General features: G+C 42.3%; 1 protein-coding gene across 1 annotated transcript in view; it reads right to left on the bottom strand.

Moving 5' to 3' along the window:
- The window catches only part of slc9a5 (solute carrier family 9 member A5), a gene marked incomplete at its 5' end in the record, with an annotated part of 96,836 nt that overhangs the window by 25,168 nt on the left and 48,708 nt on the right, over positions 1-22,960 (bottom strand). Inside the window, 4 exons of the mRNA XM_034184962.1 lie at positions 2,400-2,491; positions 7,441-7,567; positions 16,728-16,798; positions 17,200-17,289. Of these exons, the coding sequence (XP_034040853.1) occupies positions 2,400-2,491; positions 7,441-7,567; positions 16,728-16,798; positions 17,200-17,289 (380 nt within the window). The remainder of the gene's footprint in view (positions 1-2,399; positions 2,492-7,440; positions 7,568-16,727; positions 16,799-17,199; positions 17,290-22,960) is intronic.

Raw genomic sequence — 22,960 nt, 5'->3', positions numbered from 1 at the left:
TGCTTGGTCTAAAAAAGTAACCGTTACTGACTGCCACAATTTTTTTCTTGATTTCTTATAGTGTTTCTTAAAGCCAGAAAGTTGCCATTTGAAATGACTTTAGTTTTGTGTCATGTCTGTGATCTGCTTTTTTTCTACAAAATTAAACAACTGAATGAACATCCTCCGTTGCTGGTGATTCCATAATTTTTGCCAGAGGTTGTATTATGAAAAAAATCAAAACCTTAAAAAATAACTGTGAATTCAGTCTGACCCAGAGGGATGTGTGCTTTTTTATTTGTTAATTTGATGCAGAAATAACTGATTCTGGTTGAGACCACAGATATTTTATTTATATTAAATGTTCTTTTAGTACAGATTTTTTTTTTTCCTCATTAATAAAAATGCCAAAAGCTTTGAGAATAACTTATTCCTCCTTTAAATTTTGGGCATGTATACCCAGGAGAATAAAATACTTTTTCATTAAAAAAAAAAAAAAACATACTATGGAAGAGTGATTTATTAGCCAGGGTGGAGGTATGCAATCTGTGTGCCCTTCGATTTGTAAACTAGGCATGTGAAGCTCATCACTGACAATGATTTGATACGCATCTCGTTACACTACCAGTGATATGATACATATAGCGATACATGACGATATATGACGATACTAAGGATACGATGCGATACGATTCACCTTTGTTCCCGATTCGATGCGATTTGACACATATTTGATGGCGACTGAATTCCTCACAATGCGATATGATGCGATTTGGTGTGATATATTGCGATTCAACATGATGCAAAGAAATTATACCAAAAATTTGAACAGAAAATAAGAAGCTGCAATTCAGTATGGTATGATGGTATTCTTCTTCCGATTCTACCAGAGGCATAGGATTTGTTTTACTCCTTAGAACTAGAAAAATTACCAGATTCAACTTTAAGGAACAGAAATTGGCTCCCTCAAATTTGGAACCAATTTCATCACACTTAAGACCTTAAACAGTACAGTACACAGTAAGACAACATCGCTCTGAATGAGATACTTTGAGATACTTTCTTACCAGTTTTGCCGGAGCTCGGTTTGCAATCTGCAGCTGTGTCTATACCCCTTAGCAGCACGGCATTCTTTGCAAATGACCTGTGTCTTGTCAAGTTTCCCATCTTTTTTAAAAAAAAGCCAAAGTATGTCCAAATGCCTGATTTAAATGTTTTGATCAGGCTGTGAGGGTGCCTGCCACCCAAAGAAGGTGGACCCTCTATGCAGACTCCCAGACCAGATGTAGGTGTAAAAGAAGTCGTCTTTATTCCAGGCTCAGGTACGGTAGACAAGTTATCAGTCAGTGGAGCTAAGGTACAAACAGGGCTAGGCAAAAACGCAGTCATAATCAAGCAGGGTTCAGAGGCACGAGCAAACACAGATTTCAGGGATGAGGCCAAAGGCGCAGTCAAAAAACACAGAGCAGATTTCGGGAACATGGCTAGGCAAAAACAGGACTGAGAAAAGAGCTGGAATGGGTATGGAGACAACAAACTGGCAGAAGTGTGGTGGCTGGGAGGAGTGAACTGAGCGTGAACATGAGAACAGAAAAGTGAGCAATCAGATATTAAGTACAAAAGAAAAACTACATAAGAACTGATCAGAGAATAATAAGAAAATAAATAACTACTAATACTAAGACAAAACTAAACTGGAACTAAGAAAACACAGTGGCTAAACAAACTATAAGTAAAACAGAGACTACATGATAACAGAAAACAAAAGCATAACAATGTCACAAATGAGAAGAACAAAATAAACAAGTCATAAACTAATGAAAACACAAACTGGCAGAACAAAACAAGAATGGAAATGAACTATGACTAAAGTATGAAAAGTAACAAAGAAACAAAGTGGCAACGCAAAACAGAACAGAGAACAAATGTGAAAAAAATAAAACAACTAACAAATCCTCAGTAATGGTGAGGAAAAGAAAGAGGAACAAACAGAATCAAAACCCTGATCAGGACCAAAACCTGGCACTTTTAGGTGCATCAAACCCTCTTCCAACTGCTTACAGCTGTTCTGGTTGCGGTAGAAATGTGCTTTCTGGCTTCTGTCCATGTTCAAAACAAAGTGCAGGGCAGTGATGGTGCATTCAATGTGGCTCGGGAAAAAAAATCGATGCAAGCACGCAGCGAGCGATGCATCACAATTTCACCCGTCAATTGAATCGATGCACACTGAATAAATCGGTACACTCGCACTGCGCATGTTTGTATCTAGATACCGATTTGTATTGCTTAATCTCCACATGCCTATTGCAAACTGATGTGAACATCTGCTTTCAAGCTGGAAAAGCAATAAAATAAAAATGTAGTCCAAAAAAATTTAAAATAAAGACTTGGGCCTTGTGTGTGTCAGTGATTTTACTCACAGGTAATTAGTGACATTGGTGAATTCAGGGAAAGATGCTCTGCTAGCCATAGATGGCAGAGATAACCGGGCCGAGGTCAAGACGTTACCCCCCTACAATAAATGACAAAATTATCATAGAGTCCAGTGATAACATTACGTGCCAGTTATAGCAGCATTTTCTCATTAAAATTTTAAAGCAAATTTTATTTCTTTTCTGTGCAAATTGCAACTATTTGCACAAAGAGATCTGCATGAATAATTCATGTCATATGTGAGAAATCTGCATGAATAATTTATGTTATCTGTACGCTCACTGGTACCCACAATATATTGTATTTGATGAGATTTCCGTTAAGAGCTCGCAGCCTAGTTTCCTATATCACTGGGTCCTGTGGTGGACCTCTTGCAGCATAGTCATGAATAAGAAGTAATATGTCCTGTTCAGGCCTTGAGCCCTATCAGGCTGGTGATTGGCAAAAATGAGGATCTATGACCCTCTGGTCTCAAACTGATTCCAGAAAGGGCCAAGAGGGTGCAAGTTTTCTTTTAACACCCACTCCACCAGGTGATTTCACTGATTAACACCACTTTGAACAGATGGAATCAGTTAATCAGTGAAATCACCTGTTGGAGTGGGTGGTTCCAAATAAAACTTGCACCCTCTTGGCCCTTTCTGGAATCAGTTTGAGACCTCTGCTCTAGACCGTGGATGGGATGCCAGTGCAACTGAGGATGCTACCCCAAGGCTGGTACCTATTTACATCTTGGTGGACTGCGATGATGCAAATGAAGTGGAAACAGAAAATCCTAATCCTAAATACTGGTAGTCCAACTGGTATCCAACAGATGTGCCACTTCTGCACTTTCAAACCACATCTAAAGCAGAACGCATATAATGAAAAAGTAGCCCATCAGGCCAAGTCAGGTCTTGATCATGGGCTGGTGTTGCGCACTGTTGCATCCATCAAGCTATGGAACTGCCCTGGGTCTCAGGTGGCAGCTGTCCATGCAGACAATGATCCATAATGACTTTCTATAAATAGCTATCTATCTGCTGCAGCCATGTAATACAAGAGCATGTCCTCAGTCTTGTCCAGTCTCTAGAATTCTCAACACTGAGCCACCTGCATAATGGATCGTCAGAATAATGTGCCACGTGACAGTCACGCTGTAGTTGTTGCTCCATCACAATACATGTATAGCACACCACATCTGAGTGTCCTAACAGAATCACTTGTTTTATAGCTATACTTTGGGGTACATTTTTATCTTTATTGTAAAATACTACACTGGGACACTGCAGTCAGCATGTTACAATGTATGGTAGGAGCTTTAACCCCTGATCCACAAGTAAATTAAGAAAAAGTAATTTTCTGTAGACACCTATACCAAAGATTCTCTGTCCATGGTGAGATTCCACATCTCATAACCAAACAGTAGGACTGGAAGCATCAGGAACCAAAGGTACTCGGATATTCGTCCTGCTGCAAAGATGTCAACATCATCAAAAGCCTCTGTTCAGTGACCTCATGACTCCAAAAACCCTTCCCAGACATCTCTCAACCTCACAGGCTGAGTTTACGGAGAAAGGACTCAGAAAAGACACGGTGCTCCACAACAACTAGCAGCCATGGCTAGCGGTGTCTGCGAGTGGAGTGCTGAACTCAGCTAAGTGGCACACACTAGCTTTCCACACACCTAACTATGCACAATTGTATTGCTTAAAACATCGACAATGGCCCCCACACAGTTTTCAAGAAAGGGAAAAGTAGCACAAATGCTGTATTTTTTTTCAGTAACGGGTAATCTAACTAATTACTGTTTCCATTGTTACAGCGCTATTACCGTTACTGACAATAAAATGCAGCTACATACATTTTGCTGAGTAAAATTTACTCTTATCCCAGTCTAAATAGAGTAAATTACACTCTATTATAGAGTGAAATCAGCTCGACAGTTGTCGCCCTTCACACATAGTATGAATGAGTACAATTCAGGGTGACTCACGGCGGAACAGCTCGTATGGACGAACAACATTGAGTGAACAGGCAGGCAGGCATGCATGATGCCACTGTGACGGTTCGTGCAGGTGGGAACACAGTGCGAGCAGCTGCACGATTTACACATCGCGCAGCTGCTCACACTGTGTTCTCTTGCTGTTCTGCTTGCTGTGTTCACTGTGTTTTGAAATGGATGCCTGCAACACATTTCAAAAAAGCTGGGACAGGCGCAACAAAAGACTGGGAAAGTTGATGAATGCTCAAAGAACACCTGTTTGGAACATTCCACAGGTGAACAGGTTAATTGCAAACAGGTGAGTGTCATGATTGGGTATAAAAGGAGCACCCCCAAAAGGCTCAGCATTTCACAGGCAAAGATGGGGAAGGATTTGATTTGATTTGATTTGATTTGATCGTTTATTTAGTCCCCATGGAGGCAATTCAGGTGCAGTCAGTAGTAAAAATTGCATTCATAAAAACACATCATACAAGTTCATAAAAACACAGCAGAATAAATATACAAAACAAAAACCAAGAAATAAGGTGCAAGTCAGTGTAGACGTAAGTGCAACAGTGAGTCCTTAGGTGTTATTTAGGAGAGCAATGGCTGTGGGAATAAAGAGTTTTTTAGTCTGTTGGTTCTGCATCTGGGCATTACCAGGCATCTGCCCGAGGGCAGAAACTTAAATTGTGAGTGCAGAGGGTGTGCCGAATCCGCCATAATTTTCCTGGCTTTTGACACAATCCTTGTTTTAAAAAGGTCCATGATGTCCATGCACTGAGTTCCCATAATTTTACCACATTCCTTGACAATAGTACAAAGACGGTTGCGATTCTTAAGGTTCAATAAGTTGAGCCAATACAGGAAGGAAAAAGGTTAACACAGACTCCACAAAGCAACTGTAGAACATTTTCATGAAGCCACCATCTACGTTGTAATTCCTAAGTTTTCACAGAAAGTGCATTCTTTGATGCACCTTACTGCACACTGCATTAACCTGCAATTCAAAAGATAATTTATTGTCAATTTGGGTGCCCAGATACTTATCACCACCAGAGGATCACCACTTTGTGAACAGCTGCGTAAAAAAATAGTCCAAAAGTTTAAGAACAATGTTTCTCAACATTCAATTGCAAGGAATTTGGGGATTCCATCATCTACAGTCCATAATATAATCAGAAAATTCAGAGAATCTGGAGAACTTTCTACATGTAAGTGGCAAGGGCAAAAACCATCACTGAATGCCCGTGACCTTCGATCCCTCAGGCGGCACTGCATTAAAAACCGACATCATTGTGTAAAGGATCTTACCGCGTGGGCTCAGGAATACTTCAGAAAACCATTGTCAGTTAACACAGTTCGTCACTACATCTATAAGTGCAAGTTAAAACTCTACCATGCAAAGCGAAAGCCATACATCAACAACATCCAGAAACGCCACCGCCTTTTCTGGGCCCGAGCTCATTTGAAATGGACAGACGCAAAGTGGTCTGTGGTCTGATGAGTCCACATTTCATACTGTTTTTGGAAATCATGGATGTCGTGTCCTCCGGACAAAAGAGGAGAAAGACCATCCAGATTGTTACCAGTGCAAGTTCAAAAGCCAGCATCTGTGATGGTATGGGGGTGTGTTAGTGCCCATGGCATGGACAACTTACACATCTGTGATGGCACCATCAATGCTGAAAGGTACATCCAGGTTTTGGAGCAACACATGCTGCCATCCAAGCAACGTCTTTTTCAGGGACGTCCCTGCTTATTTCAGCAAAACAATGCCAAGCCACATTCTGCACGTGTTACAACAGCATGGCTTCATAGTAAAAGAGTGTTGGTACTAGACTGGCCTGCCTGAGTCCAGACCTGTCGCCCATTTAAAATGTGTGGCGCATTATGAACAGCAAACTATGACAACGGAGACCCCGGACTGTTGAACAACTGAAGTCGTACATCAAGCAAGAATGGGAAAGAATTCCACCTACAAAGCTTCAACAATTAGTGTCCTCAGTTCCCAAACACTTATTGAGTGTTGTTAGAAGGAAAGGTGATGTAACACAGTGGTAAACATACCACTGTCCCAGCTTTTTTTGAAACGTGTTGCAGGCATCCATTTCAAAATGAGCGAATATTTGCACAAAAACAATAAAGTTTATCAGTGTGAACATTAAATATCTTGTCTTTGTGGTGTATTCAATTGAATATAGGTTGAAGAGGATTTGCAAATCACTGTATTCTGCTTTTATTTACATTTTACACAACGTCCCAACTTCATTGGAATTGGGGTTGTAAATAATCAAGCATACAGTTAAATTTAAAATTCATTAAAGGGTGTGGGGGGGTGGCAAATTCATTGACATGTACAGTATGACCATTTTTTAAAAAGTAAAGCAATAGTTACTTTCCCTAGTTACTAATTACTTTTCTAATGTCATAACTGAGTTACTAATTCAGTTACTTTTTGGGAGAAGTAACTCATAACTATAACAATTTTTGAAAGTAATGTCCCAACACTTGAAACTAGCTATAAGTCTAAAGTTGGATATTTTAGCCTGGTCTTTTATGGGAACCTGCTTGCTTTTAGAGCCAGTCTCAAGTGGCCATTGAAGAAACTGCAACTTTTTCCTGTTCTGGGTGGCTTCATTTTTTGTGACTGGAGGTTGGGTCTCACATTTAACTGACCTCATTCACCCTTGAATAGGAGTTGGGCCCACCAGCTATATACATACTGTATATAGGACTACTACATTGACTCTCTTTCATTAATACACTTGATTTTGTGAGTTTAAAATCAAACAGAAGTCCACAGTTATCACATTAAAGCCAATTTATGTACCACAGAGGACATTTTTTTGACAAATGCACCTTTAGGTGCAGTAATGATACCCTTATTTCTCAGTGTGGAAGAGTGGAGAGAAGTCTTCACTCTATCACGATTAACTTTGCCATTAATTTGCATGTTATTGTCCACACCTGATTTCCTAACACAGCAGAGGGGTATTCTACAAGATGTTATCAGGTATACCTGGAGCCTTAATAAAGTGGCTGTGAACTCTCATCGGTACCTGGTCAATGACACTGATGGCATCCCTGATATTGATCTTCTGATAAGCCTCCCACAGCTCACTTTTCCTGTAGACTGACTTCCTCAGCAGCAGCTTACTGAGGTAGTTCTTATCAAACTGCTCCCACCTGAGACAAACAAACACACAAATCTATCTACAGTATACATTGTTCCTTGATCTGCAAAGCTCACAGATGTGTGTCTCAACAGGTTCCTAAGGCAGGGCTTAGAAATGTCAAACTCAACACAACACAGTCTCATTTGATGTCTTATTGAAATGCTTTTTGATTAACACTCTGCCTGTTTACTTTAACAGATATACATTTGTTGTGACTAAGTGATTTTCAGAATGGGTAGAGCATTTTCTGTGTCAGGGTTCTTCTGAATCATCTGTGAACCACTGAAGCTCAGTGAGCTTGCAAACGCTGACAAACAGCTGTAGGCAGGAACCCAGGTTGATTCCAGGTTAATGAAGATGCTCTTTTATCATTTGAAGATATCTGGGAGACAGGGAACATCCCAAATGACTGGTGGAAAGCTCTCTCTGGAAATAGCTATTGTTTAGATTGTTACAATTACAAATACCTCTTATGCAAAGCAAAGTAGTAATGCTGCGTTTACAGATAGACCAGGACACGTTACGAATGGCATTTTTTTCTGTCATTCGTGGCACATTCCTGACATTCTTAATGTGACTTAACGCATCTGAATAGGTCTCTTAACAGTGCGTGTCTGTGTGTGATCTTCATGGAGCATGTCTTTGGCTGTCAAAAAAATCTTCCACGAATGTCACGCACCACCCTCATTTCGCCTCATGCCGTGGAGTTCACAACTGAGCGTGTTGATCTGTCTTGATTAGTGGTGATCCTTAACAGAGTGTGACAGCGTTCGTAATGGTTCCTGTGATGGTTTTTGGACAAACTGTCACGCATTGTTACGAATTGACACGGAAACTGTCAAGTTTTGACACGATTGTAGCGCGGTGTCACATTTCACTGCGCGCCACTACGAAGCACTGTTTTCTGTCACGTGCGCACAATTAAACCCCGCTGCACCGCGTTCAGTTTCACTGCTGCAGTTTGCCAAGTCAGCTAAGTCTCGTTCCAGTGTTCCTCAGCGCACTCTTGCAGGTGTTCCACCTGCTGTTGTGCCTGATGTTCGGGAGAACGAGTCTGAGACAGATGAGAGCCACGTGCAGCCGGAAATCTGGCTCTCTCCGGCTCCTCCTCCTTTCTGCACAACTCAGCAGCTGACATTAGATTGAATGTGTGTGTGTGTGTGTGTGTGTGTGGAGACAATTCCCCTGATTCACAATGTGACAGAATGATGCATTGTTACGTGCAATGGTGTGCAACAACGTGTAACATTATTATTGACCGTGTGTAATGATTCGTGATAATTCGCCAGCGAAATGTGCCATTAATTGTAACGTGTGGTAACAGGTTGCAACAGTTCCTGAGGACTCCTGACGCCTCGGCCCAGAATCATCACATCCGTGATCAGCGGCCAAGAATGTATACTTTGTGGCATTCGTGACTTGTTGTCGTTATGTGTAAACACAGCATAACAAGGGTCATTCTCACTAGGTGACACCAGGTGACACTACCTGGTATAATGTCAGCCATGAATCACATCATAACCTTGTCCGTGGGTCAGATACATTGGTCACCACCAGGGTTGCAAAACATTTGGTATGACAATTTGGTCATCTATTTATAGGGACTTCATAAACGTACGATAGCCAACCCTGTGTGGAAGCTGTAGCCAGGTAGGGCCCTATGAATTTAAAAATGCTCCAATCACATTGAGAAGTATAATATCCATTGTATAATATACATTGTTTGTCTGATCTTAATGGACGATGCCAGTCACCCTCTGCACACCGTCATTAGCAACCAGAGGAGCCTCTTCAGCCACAGACTGCTCCTCTTCCCGAGTGCAGGACCAACAGACTGAAAAAATCCGTTATCCCTCAGGCCATCAGACTCCTCACTCGGGGGGAGGAGGAGTAACAGGAAGACAGAGGATGGGAAGGAGAGGAGCAGTAGTAGCCAGTAAACCAGTATTGATCAGTATGTCTGGTATTTATATTTATAACTGCAATTGTTTTTTTACTTTCACTTTTGATACTCTGTGTGCTTCTTACCCTGTGTGCTGCTATACAATGCTACTGGAACCCAAATTTACCAGTGGATCAATAAAGTTCCATCTAATCTACTCTAAAGATACCACATGGGTAGTTTTGATTATCTCTGGGAAGAACAATTGAGGGACAGAGCCACACAAGAGTGAAAGTCTTCAAAAAATGCAGACAAACAACACAGAGGATAAGAGGGGAAAGAAGAAGGAGAGAGAGCAAGATCCTGACTGAGAGAAGCTTCCTGCAGTACCCACGTGCAGCATCTGTCAGAAACAGTGTGCATCAAGACTGGGTCTGTTCAATAATCTCTGCGTCCACCATCCTGTCTCGGAGTCGATCAAGAGACAATCTTCCTCATCACTGAGGGATCGCCACGACGATGATGGAATGTTATGGAGTTACAGGGTAAAAACAGCAAAAACTGTGACAGAGGTTTCTGAGTTTCTCCAATTTTGATTAACAGCGATGCAAATTATTAGTTGAGCTAACAGGATTAAGAAATGGAATAGTTTTGACCAGGTTGAATGCTTGATATCCAAAGTAAAGGTTAAACAAGGTCAACAAGGTTTTCATGACTTACAGGGGCAGATCCAGAGTCGGGGGGGGGGGGGGGGGAGGTGGTGGCAGATGGCATGGAGGTGTGAGGGCACATGCCCCCCTTTCATGGACCAAAAAAATTAAAATCCCTGTCGAATGCTGTTTCTGAACCTTCTGTTCAGCAACAAGTGACACAGCTACGCAGATACATTCATACCAAACCATTTGTGTGTATCATTTGCCTCAATGTTGGAAATTCAACGTGTACCCAATTTTAAAATTTGATAATACCATTGAAAAGAAAATCAGTCTAATATTAGCTGGATGGTATAATGTCTAGTGGGTGCACCAAACCTCTAAATTTGTTTCCTCACCAAGTCCATATTGCCACTGCAGAAAATCAGTTTTTCTCAAATAACTTTAGTCATCAGATGATTTCAATAATATAGAAAATGTTTGCACCATGGATCCACGGAACCATCCTACAAAAATACAGGTAGATCTAGACTTCTGCATTATTCTAAGGCAAGTTCTTGCTGCTCTTGAGGGTTGATTGATGAGATGAGTGCGTCTACTCTTTCTGCTGTTATTCTGGTGCTCTTATTGATAGTCTGTCAAAGTAGTTTCAGTTCGTGGAAATCATTCCCAAGTATTTATTTTTAGTACTTACCAGAGAATTTGTCCCAATATTTGCATTAGTCCAGAATGTCTACATTGCATCCAGTAGTACTTGTCAGTACTTTGTCATATGGCTAGTAAGCCACTGCAAAAGGATAATAGCCCAAGCCAAAATGCAAAAGCAACAGCAACAAGGAAGTCAAAGCCCATTTTTGGACTGGGAGCTGCTATAAGCAAAGATGATGCTATCATAACAGGATCCAGGCTTCCGAACTGCAATCAAGTCCTCAGATGTATGATGTGACACAACCAAGACTGAACATCTGAGCATTGTTCCAAATAGGAAGCAGCAAAACTGATGATGGCACAACTTGAAACCTTGTGCCAACATCTCAATGATAGCACAGATAAAGGCCCTGCAGAGAGGATAATAGCCTTGTCAGATGAGAATGCCAAGATAAGAGTCATTCCAAAGAGCCAGGGAACGTTCATTGGGACTCAAAGTTGATACCATCTGTGACGACACCAAACAAATCTGAAGAGGTATTCCAGGATAGGGCTAAATCCATTATTTTTGGCGTTATTTTAAAAAATACAATAGTTTCAGCCCGGCTTTATGGGCACTGTTAGTGGGAAACTTCAGAGGCTCAGTGGACCCAGTAGATATCAATGGAATTTAATAACATTTCTCATGGAAGTTTACTTTAGTAAGCGTACAAGGTTTATTCTACTGTAGGTACAGATATAGATTTTCTGATTTTTTTAAAAAATAGGGTAAATGATGCACCCTAAGCAAAATGTAGCAAAGGAGTTCACTTTTTTTAGCCACAGACATTTCAAACGTTCTCTCTTACTTGTCATCATAATGTCATGGCATCAAATTGAAGATTGTACAATACAATTTCAAATTAATAAAACAAAAACAGGTCATAATGTTTCTTTTCTCTGTGTTGTATTTTTGGTAAAATGTGCACCAAAATGCAGGAAATGGCACTGAAAAATGTAAAAATGGTGATGCGTTACTCTACCCCCCTTTCAAAATACTGGCTCAGCCCTTGGATTTATGACATATATATTATCTTATAATGTGATAAATAAGCATGACAGACAGAGCAAACTATTCCTTTTTAGAACCCTGTTAACCAATCATTTTCATCAGTTTTTGTAAGACTGAGGCAACGTTAACTTTTGACCCCTGTAAAATGGTAAATGGACTGCATTTATATAGCGCTTTTCCATCTGCAACAGACGCTTAAAGTGCTTTACAATAATGCCTCACATTCACCCCGATGTCAGTGGGAGCAACTAGGGGATTAAGGACCTTGCCCAAGGGCCCTTAGTGATTTTCCAGTCAGGCTGGGATTTGAACTGAGGATCCTCTGGTCTCAAGCCCAACGCTTAACCATTAGATCATGATGTAGGAAAGTAGTGTAGTTGCAGAGAAAGGGTCAAGACAGAAGTCAGACTATCAGAGCAAGAATTTTAGCTGAGGAAGCTTCTGCGATTTGAAGCGAAACGTCCTCGTGTCAAGTAACCCAGTCTAGATGAAGATTCAAGCTTCTCTACTATGGAAACCACCTGGACAACTGAGAGCCTTCACAGAAACTGGGGAAGTAACCTCCATCACTGTGACACGCTGTTCAGGGGGAGTCATAGCCTCTCATCCACTTCATGCTCTAGAATTTGGGGATAAGCCCCAGTATCAAGGGGCCTCAGTGCCTAAATACAGTGTATTTGGAAAATATTCACAGCGCTTCACTCTTTCCACATTTTGTTATGCTGCAGCCTTATTCCAAAATAAATGAAATTCATTTTTTCCCCCCACACAATACCCCATAATGACAATGTGAAAAAGTTTATTTTAATTTTTGAAAATTTATGAATATTATCTCATGTACATAAGTATTCAGAGCCTTTGCTATGAAGCTCAAAACTGAGCTCAGTTGTATCCTGTTTCTACTGATCATGCTTGAGATGTTTCTACAGCTAAATTGAAGTCCATTCGGAGTAAATTCAGTTGATTGGACATGATTTGGAAAGGCACACACCTGTCTACATATAAGGTCCCACAGTTGTCAGTGCATGTCAAGCACTGACAAGCATGAAGTCAAAGGAATTATCTGTAGACCTCTGAGACAGGACTGTGTCGAGGCACAAATCTGGGGTACAGAAACATTTCTGCTGCTTTGAAGGGAGTACAGTGACCTCCATCATCTATAAATGGAAGATGTTCAGATTCACCCTGACTCTTCTTACAGCTGGCCATGCATCTAAACTGAGTGATCGGGGAGGTGATCAAGAACCTGATGGTCACTCTGTCAGAACACCAGCATTCCTCTGTGGAGAGAGGAGAACTTTCCAGAAGACAACCATCTCTGCAGCAATCCACCAATCAGGTCTGTATGGTAGAGTGGCCAGACGAAAGCCACTCCTTAGTAAAAGGCACATGGCAGCCCACCTGGAGTTTGCCAAAAGGCACCTGAAGGACTCTCAGACTATGAGCAACAAAATTCTCTGCTCTGATGAGACAAACATTGAATTCTTTGGCGTGAATGCCAGGCATCATTCTTTGGAGGAAACCAGGCACCATCCCTACAGTGAAGCATGGTGGTGGCAGCATCATGCTTTTTAATGAAGGCCCTGTCACACCTTGATGATTTAGCCTGCGTATGCCTGCTGTATTAAAAATGCTGGCACACGCTGTCATACGTCTAATAAATTAATGCAGCTGTCCCACCTTGACGATTATCCAGTGACTGCCAACAGCCCTGTATCCATCCAGTGGTTCTGGTCAGTACTGCACAGTGTGGTGCGGGTCAGAAGAGTAATTTAACATTATTTTATTTTCATTTTTTATCTTGGTGGACCATTTTCATTGTGTACAGAATGCTGATGAGTGAACTGGCTGTGGGAAATGCTGCCGTGAATGATTAGAGGGCTGACTCTTTAAATGTTGAACACACTGGCAGCTTCCTGATCATCAGCTGATCAGCTCATCACAGACCTGAATAATGAAACGCTGTGATGATTTCAACTTTTAAAGTACCAGTCGACTGCGATCAGGTGTGATCTGAATGAAGTGATGTGTGATCTGTTGGTGTGATCTGTCGGTGTGGTGATCACCGACAGCCACGGCGCTTGAAATGTTTAAACAGCGCGTTAATCAGCCGTGATCACCCTGATCGATCGATCAGGTCATCTGATGATCACACCACAGTCATGGCACTTTAAAAGTTTAATTCATTACAGCACTTCTGTGTGTTCAGAGTGCAGTACCAACATGAGAAATGCACCTGGAGCAGAAAAAACACAGAGGGACTTGCTTTAAAATGCTACGTTTTCAGCCACGAATTAAAGGATTTTCTGAGGTCATTTTCAAAAATCAGGAGCTTTATGTGGATTCATGTCCGCCTCTGATGGTGAACTGGACTGAAATGCACAGGTCAGACTTTATATTTTTTCCGTGTGTGAATGAAACAGTCGTTCTGCATATGGACCGTGGCTTTCAGCCAATCAGTGGCCAGCATTAATGGACGGATTTAGACTTATGAGTAATTACAAGAAACGTGTGTCAACAATCGCATAACTTTCATAGAACGTATGTCCAGCATGTGCGGGACGTATGAGTCACATGTTGGCAGTCGTTAAAAATTTTCAGCATGCCCAAAATTTTTTGAGGAGCTTAGCTTATCAGGACGTATATCAGCGAGATTCAGCATGTTTCAACGTGCTTCAGCTTGCTCTTAACTTATAAAAATCTTACCCTTAACTTACTGAACTTATGTCAGCATTTTTTAATACGGTTGGCATACACTGGTTAAAATCATCAAGGTGTGACAGAGCCTTGAATTTCCAAAAACTTCAAACAAAAAAAACTTTTTTCATGGTGTCATTATGGGGTGTTGTGAGTAGAATTTTGAGGGACAAAAATAAATTTACTCCATTCTGATAAAGCTGTAACATAACAAAATGTGGAGAAAGCGAAGCGCTGTGAATATTTTACGGATGCAACGTGCTTTAACTTAATTATTTTCAGGCCAAAACCTTTACTTATCAAATCAAAATCAAATCAAATCAATTTTATTTATATGGCGCCAAATCACAACAAACAGTTGCCCCAAGGCGCTTTATATTGCAAGGTAAAAGCCATACAATAATTACAGAAAAACCCCAACGGTCAAAACGACCCCCTGTGAGCAAGCACTTGGCGACAGTGGGAAGGAAAAACTCCGTTTTAACAGGAAGAAACCTCCAGCAGAACCAGGCTCAGGGAGGGGCAGTCTTCTGCTGGGACTGGTTGGGGCTGAGGGGAGAGAATCAGGAAAAAGACATGCTGTGGAAGATAGCAGAGATCAATCACTAATGATTAAATGCAGAGTGGTGCATACAGAGCAAAAAGAGGTGAATAAAAAGAAACACTCATCATGGGAACCCCCCAGCAGTCTAAGTCTATAGCAGCATAACTAAGGGATGGTTCGGGGTCACCTGATCCAGCCCTAACTATAAGCTTTAGCAAAAAGGAAAGTTTTAAGCCTAATCTTAAAAGTAGAGGGGTGTCTGTCTCCCTGATCCGAATTGGGAGCTGGTTCCACAGGAGAGGAGCCTGAAAGCTGAAGGCTCTGCCTCCCATTCTACTCTTAACACTGGGAGGTCCAAGCTTTTCTCTTCTACCTGTAAAGCCCACGGAGAGTCAAATGACCCCAAGATCCCCAGTGGAGAGCTACTTCTGTTATGTACTGTTCTGTACTTCTGTTATGTAAACAAGGAAATCTCAGAACACCTCACTCAGACGCCCAGACTTGGCTAGCCACATTCTTGTGTTTGCATATTTGCTGTCTGTGTGCCTGCTTAGCTGAAAGGGTTGCTGATTTGCGCTTAGGTGGATTAATAACTTTACCCTGGGGGAGAGATGAAATTTTGTTTTCTGAATTGTATTGAAATGCGACAGGTATACTTGTGGCAAATGCAGAAAAGACCTTCCATGGCAGTGTGGGGACTGTTAGTCATTGTGAGTGACTGTAACCTGTACCTATTGTATATATTTTGGTTTTCTGGTGTGTTTTTTGGTACATTTTGGTACATTTCAATAAAATCCAGAAAACAAAGTTTTCTGTTGGTGGGTTTTTTGGTACATTTCAGCAGCCCTTTCAGCTAAGCAGGCACACAGGCAGCAAATATGCAAACACAAGAATGTGGCTAGCCAAGTCAGCCCCTCCCCTGAGGTGTTCTGAGACTTCCTTGTTTACATAACAGAAGTAGCTCTCCACAGGGGATCTTGGGGTCATTTGACTCTCCTGTGGGCCTTAGAGGTAGATTGGTCATTTGACCAGTCCTTGGCCTTGTGTGTGTTAAAAACCCTAGGAAGTACAAGTAAGCCTGCAGTCTGAGAGCGAAGTGCTCTATTGGGGTGATATGGTACTATGAGGTCCCTAAGATAAGATGGGACCTGATTATTCAAAACCTTATAAGTAAGAAGAAGAATTTTAAATTAAAAATTGAATTAACAGGAAGCCAATGAAGAGAAGCCAATATGGGAGAAATATGCTCTCTCCTTCTAGTCCCCGTCAGTACTCTAGCTGCAGCATTTTGAATTAACTGAAGGCTTTTCAGGGAACTTTTAGGACAACCTGATAATAATGAATTACAATAGTCCAGCCTAGAGGAAATAAATGCGTGAATTAGTTTTTTAGCATCACTCTGAGACAAGACCTTCCTAATTTTAGAGATATTGCGCAAATGCAAAAAAGCAGTCCTACATATTTGCTTAATATGCGCATTGAAGGACATATCCTGATCAAAAATGACTCCAAGATTTCTCACAGTATTACTAGAGGTCAGGGTAATGCCATCCAGAGTAAGGATCTGGTTAGACACCATGTTTCTATCTTTATCACAGTAGAATGTCTACATGGGCAGTCAAAAATCAGTAGGAAATGGAAGATTAAATTGTCCACACACATACATTAACATAACATTTGTTTTGCAGGACTCACTTGTCCCTCCAGTGGTGGTATCCCTGCAGTCCTGCGATGTCCTCTACTGCAGTGAGGATGTGGTCAAACGCCTGGAAACAAGGGGTTTTACTTTGGCACTGTCTGGCTCAACAGCACACAGAGAAAGTGCTAGTTGGAAGGTTAAAAAACCTTGACTGGATGGTTCAGTCATTCATTAATTTTTGAAGCAATTAAGGGTTACGGGGCAGGGTGGGGGTTATGGAACCTATGCCAGCAGGCATTGGGTGAGAGGTTCAGTACACCCTGTATAGGGTGCCGATGACTGGTGAGTTGCTGGTTTGAACCTCCCAAACCAGTTGCTAACATTTGGAAAAAAGGCAGCCTTCTGCTTCCTCTGTGCCTTTGAGCAACACAGTGGTCTTAACTTGGATGTCGGTACTGTCGGTCATGTTGTAATATAAAAATGAAGAGGGTTAAGAGGTTTGAGTAGGAGTAGAAGAAACACGCTCACCCTCTCATGGATCTCCTCATTGATGGTTGGCTTTCTGCTGGTAGATCGAGGAACCTTCAACCAATTTACCAGAGGTTTTATTGTCAGACCCTGAGACAAAGAGAAACACTTGCATTGATGATCATTTGTTTGATGATGAACAGAAGAATGAAGTATGAAATCAGGTGAAACTAGAGTCCAATCTGTGTCATCAATCACAGAATGAAGCTGCAGATATTGCTCACCGTAGTCTGAGCATGGACTGAGACAACAGACACAATACCCAGTGAATGCTTGAGTCTGAGCCTCACAATATGTTCACAGGGGTCACATCTAATGCCATTAGAAGGAGTTGGGGCATCGTACAAAGCCTGCTTACGCACAAAAACGTGGTGTACATCCATCTCCACACCAACATTCAGATGTATCAAAAGTGAAATGACCGTGGAAATGTGCGGTGCGTCACACAAAAATCCCGGCTGGCATACGCACATTTCTGCAACTATTGTTCCACTACTGACACATAGAAGTTATGCAGAGAACCGTTAACAGTGTGATAACAAGAAGTCATTAGAGTGAAGTGCACATCAGAGACACAGTGACGAACAATTAACACACCCACGTGTTTGCAATTATATGGATGGATATAAAACCATGCGCAATGTGATGCGTAAAATGGCACTAATGGTGGTTGCGTTAGTGTCAGAGGACCTTGCAAATGGTGCAATCTGACATGAGCGTGTATTCAGGGAACATGAGGATTTACTTGCAAATGACGATAATTGGCTCATAAACCAAATTTGATTACCAAGGCCACTGATACGGTGAGGAGCCAGGCAGTTGTCTGTGCTCACACAGGTGCTGACCATGCTGGGCTTCCTGGCAACAGGGGCATTCCAGCGTGAGCTGGCCGATCAGTCAGGAGTGTGCCAGTCAATCTTCAGCTGAGCCATGCCAGCTGTGTGGAACGCAATCATCTGAATGTCATCCAGATACATCACATTCCAACATTAAAGCGCCATTTGCAGCGAGAGCCCGTTTCCATGCCCCCCCATGTAAGTTAATTGAGGATTGCAGACTTGCATATTTATAATAGTATTTACTGAAAAAGTTTGTCATTAACATTATTGACGCTGCTGTGTTTGTTGAGAAAAAACGAGCGAAGTCTCCCTCCCTTTTTCGTGGTCCCCTCACGGCTTCCATAGAAAAACGAGCAATGTTTTTGTGGCGTATTTATTTTTATTTAAGTATTTCTAACCCTACCCTTTGTGATATTGTTTAAAATTAACTTTATTGAATATTGTGTTCGCTCCTCTGTGTTTGTGAAAAAAAAGTATTTTTTGTCAGGTCCCGCCGTGCGCGGCTTTCTTCACAAAACAAGTATGTTTTGTTTTGTGGCACATTTATTTTTTATTTCAGTATTTCTAACCCTACCCTTTGTGATATTGTTTAAAATTAACTTCACTGAATGTTGTGTTCGCTGCTGAGTGTTTGTAGAGAGAAATCCAGGTCACTCTTTTTTTCCTGTTTTTGTGGTCCCGTGGTTTCCTTAACGAAAGGAGTAATGTTTTAGTAGCACTTTTTTTAAAGTTGCTATTTCTAACCCTAGCTGTGATGTAATAGCAGAAAAAAATGGCAAAAAAATGGAGGAAAGAGGAGTTGAGATGGCTTGTTTTCAGAGCCAACTGTATTGTGACCGGCTAAACTTGACCTGCAGCTGTGGATGGTACCACCCTGCACATGACCTGTGATGTCACATGCAAAGGCTCTATTGACTGCACCCATTTTCACATCATACTTGATGTGCAAATGTGCATCAGGCTGTTGCCTGGCACAGTGCACAATGGCAGGTGTTTGCTGTTTAAATAGTGTATTTGTGTAACTGATCCGAACGTAAAGCAGCGCGGGCACAGACAGCTTCTTAACAGGCTTCCTGTGTGCAGTATTTGTCAATAAAAGCATGTGTAAGTTGTGAATGTCACACGGCCAGCGGAGGCGCTCTCACCTTTTTAAGCTCACAGCGGGTTGGCCTCACAGACACATGCTCCGTAGCTCCCACGAACATTTTTCCAGTTCCAGTTACTGGTCTACCACAGTAACTGTCACTCCCTCCATCCTTCCTCCCTGGCCATGCCCCATTTAAATATGCAATTTCATGTAAATAAGCTCTTTGAGCAGGGATTCCCACGACGTAACATCAGACATGAACACAGAAAATAAATTATACTACGGATGACTGGAAATTATGTGGAGAAACGCGGGGACAGTTTATTCAGTGTGCTGTTAAACGGATTAATCATGAAACTGGAAAAAAGTTAATGGGAGCTACGGAGCGTGTGTGTGAGGCCGAAACGCTGTGAGCTTAAAAAGGTGAGGCACGCCTCCACTGACATTGTGACATTCACAACTTAGACACACATTTATTGACAAATACAGAACACAGTAAGCCTGTTAAGAAGCTCTGCAGCTCTCACTATAAAGCAAAAATAAAAAAGACATTAATAATAATAATAAATAAAATATTTGAATGCGCACATGCCCAAATGTGCTCGCGCTGGTTTCCGTTCACATCAATTACACGAATACACTATTTACACAGCAAGCAGCTGCCATCATGCACCGTGTCAGCCACCAGCCTGACGCACATTTGCACCTCACATATGATGTGAACACGTGTGCACTCAACAGCTCAGATTACATTCGGGTAGAGCTGAAACAACTAATCGAGTTAATTGATTAAAATCGATTATTAAAGTAGTTGTCAACTAAATTAGTCATCAATTAGTTGCTAAATAACTTTGTTTTACCGCAAATGTTTTTTCTTCCATCTAATCAATCGAGCTTTGCTTTGAATCTTGAACCAATGAAGGAGTGCTTCGAGCTGCTGCTTCATTGGTTTCATTTGTTTTCTTTCGCTTTATGTTAATTTTTCCCCACGAAAACACTAAAGAGCATATGTCTGTGAGGAATATTTACCTTTTTTTTATGTAAAACTGACCTGTTATGGTCTTCTGAAACAGTTGATAGATGTATTTTATGCTAAAGCCGATGCTAACACATTAGCATGTCTATGACGTTTTCAATGTTAAAGTTAGCATTAAGCTGTTGGCATTTCAGCATGTTTGTGCATTTGTTTTCTGTATAATAATTAATGGCTCAGCGTTTGTTGTCATAAAAGAGTCAAATGTATTACAAATTATAATATTTTTAAATGTATTTTTATTTATATATTAATAATAATAGCAACAATAGTAATAGTAATAATAACTAATAATGCTACAATACAATTTTAGAGAAAGAGACATGAGTCACATGTGTCATTGTGAAATGTGTTATGTTTCGGACGCGGTCGGAGCACCGACCCAGCATTTGAAAGGACCCAGCATAAAATAAGCAGAGCATGGTTCAAAAGATAACAGAATTTAATAAACATAACAGTGGGTGAAGTGTTGTTTCAGCTCCTTGTGCTGACGATCCAGCTGGGGAAGGCCCGTCTCCAGGAGCTGTGCGTTACTGTGCTCTGACGACAGCTCCATCATCAGCTGCTCAACCTGCAATGTTAATTTCTTCATGCAGTCATTGATCATCTCAATGTTGAGCTTCTCTAGTTCTTCCTTCAGCTGGATAATGCACGCTTCCAGCCGCCTCTTCTCTGTCAACAGGGAACTTTGTGCCGAGACCATCACTCTCATCCAGGAGCTCGTCCTTTCTCACCCTGAGCCTGTCTGCAGTAGACTGCTCCGCAGCTGACACTCCAGTGCAGAGATATCCTTTGTTGACTTTGATGGTCTTGCCCTCTGTTTCATTTAGCAAACCTGTTAGAGTCTCCACCTTTGCGTTCATTCCTGTCGACTCTTGCTTTAGTTGTTCACTTTGCATAATTTTGGCCAGGAGTTCTTGAACCTGTGCACTCAGCCTTCTTCCGACTGTGTGTTAAAGTCTGCTTAGTCATAAAACAAAAAAAAGACAAACACAAACAACCATACCAACCCCCCCTCCCCAGAGGACCGTCCCATCAAACCCCGGGAAGAGGAGAAAAGAAAAAACACAACCCAAACTTAAGCTTGCAAACAAAAAAAAACGCTAACACCCCCCCCCACCCGGACGACAAGTAGGGACCAACACCCCCCAGCTCCAGGAGTAATAACCACAGCCGAGGTCCCTCTGGGATCCAAAGTCACCCACGGGGACTCCCAGTGCCTCCCAGAGGACCGTTCCATCAAACCCCAGGAGACGCCCCCCCTCATGACTAACAGACCCACCGCCCTTTCCCCCCCAGAGGACACCACAGTCACACCCTGAGGGCGGAAACTGGGGGGAAAAAAAAACATACAAACAAAACAACCCCAACCCCACCCCCTCAGCGCAGTGGAAACTGGAAGTACGTCCAGTGTCACCAACCACGACTATACCCCAAAAGTCAACCGGGAGGAGTGGAACAGCGGTAATGGCGTACGGCACAAGACGGCGCCACCCCTCCGACTTTTAAACCAGCCACCAGCTGCGGGTATATTCCACTGCCCCAAACCTCAGCTACGCCGATGGCATACGGCTCAAAGGCGCGCCAAAGCCGGAGGTGGAACAGGGAATCAACAAAAAAACAACACCCCAAACCCCCCCCCCCCCTCCCGGATGCAGAGGTTATCTGAGAAACGCCCAGCACAACCAAACTGCACCACCCCAGCAACGCCGACAACCTACGGCTCACACGGCTGGAGCCAGAGGAGAAGAGAGGGAACAACAAAAACAAAAAAAAAAGAAAAAACAACCCAATTACCCCCCCATCACCCCCCAGAGGACCATCCCATCAAACCCTGGGAGGTGAAACCAAAAGAAATAAAAAAGACCAACAGACAAACATAAAGTCACCTGGGTCAAACTATGCTCCAGACAGCCTGCATTTTCAACTCCACCAGACCACAGACAGTGCTTTAAAACCCACAAAAACAACAAATAAACCCCTGATAAAAACACCACATACTAAAACAAGAAACAGATAATAGACCAATAAAAAAAAACTAACATTGGCCTACGTCGTCAAGTGCAAAGAATGGAAAAACGTGTTTTCCATCCTTTGAACCTGAACGGTAATGTGACTCTGTCACCAACAGAGGGAGCCAAAGTGCCAAATAAGAAAATCCCCATGGTAACAGAGTAAAAACCCATTCACACTGCTGTAAATAACAGCAGGTTATAACAAACAGCTTAAAGTGCAAACTAAATACCACCGGGGCTGCTACAACAGGCGTCGGAGCCAGCTGCACGGGAGGAGACGGGGCTACAGCCGTAACAGTGGGGTGCGACACGACCCAAGCTGTAAACTCCGCCATGCGCGCACCAACACGCACAACCCGGGCGGAGAGCACCCGCAACTGATCCCGGATCAACTCCAACAACTGCTGCAGCATTCCCGGCAAAAATACCGTCTCTGCTTCCGCTGGTCCATTGTTAAATGGCCAGAGACTACTGTTATGTTTCGGACGCGGTCGGAGCACCGACCCAGCATTTGAAAGGACCCAGCATAAAATAAGCAGAGCACGGTTCAAAAGATAACAGAATTTAATAAACATAACAGTGGGTGAAGTGCTAAACAACTAAAAAGTCCGCGGTCTGGTGAGGTGGAAACACGGCGCACTCTCAACAGCGCAAACGGTCCGGAGCCACAGCAGTTCGGACCCAGGGACCCCGCCGACACCCCCCAGGTGGCCGCGACAAACCAAGTCTGGAGCGGTCTCTGCGTCCGTGATGGCGAGATTGTTCTCCTGACGTCGATCTCACACGT

This window comes from Thalassophryne amazonica, chromosome 2 (genome assembly GCF_902500255.1).
Source record: "Thalassophryne amazonica chromosome 2, fThaAma1.1, whole genome shotgun sequence".
Lineage (NCBI taxonomy): Eukaryota > Metazoa > Chordata > Actinopteri > Batrachoidiformes > Batrachoididae > Thalassophryne > Thalassophryne amazonica.
This window is presented reverse-complemented; position numbering and strand designations above follow the sequence as displayed.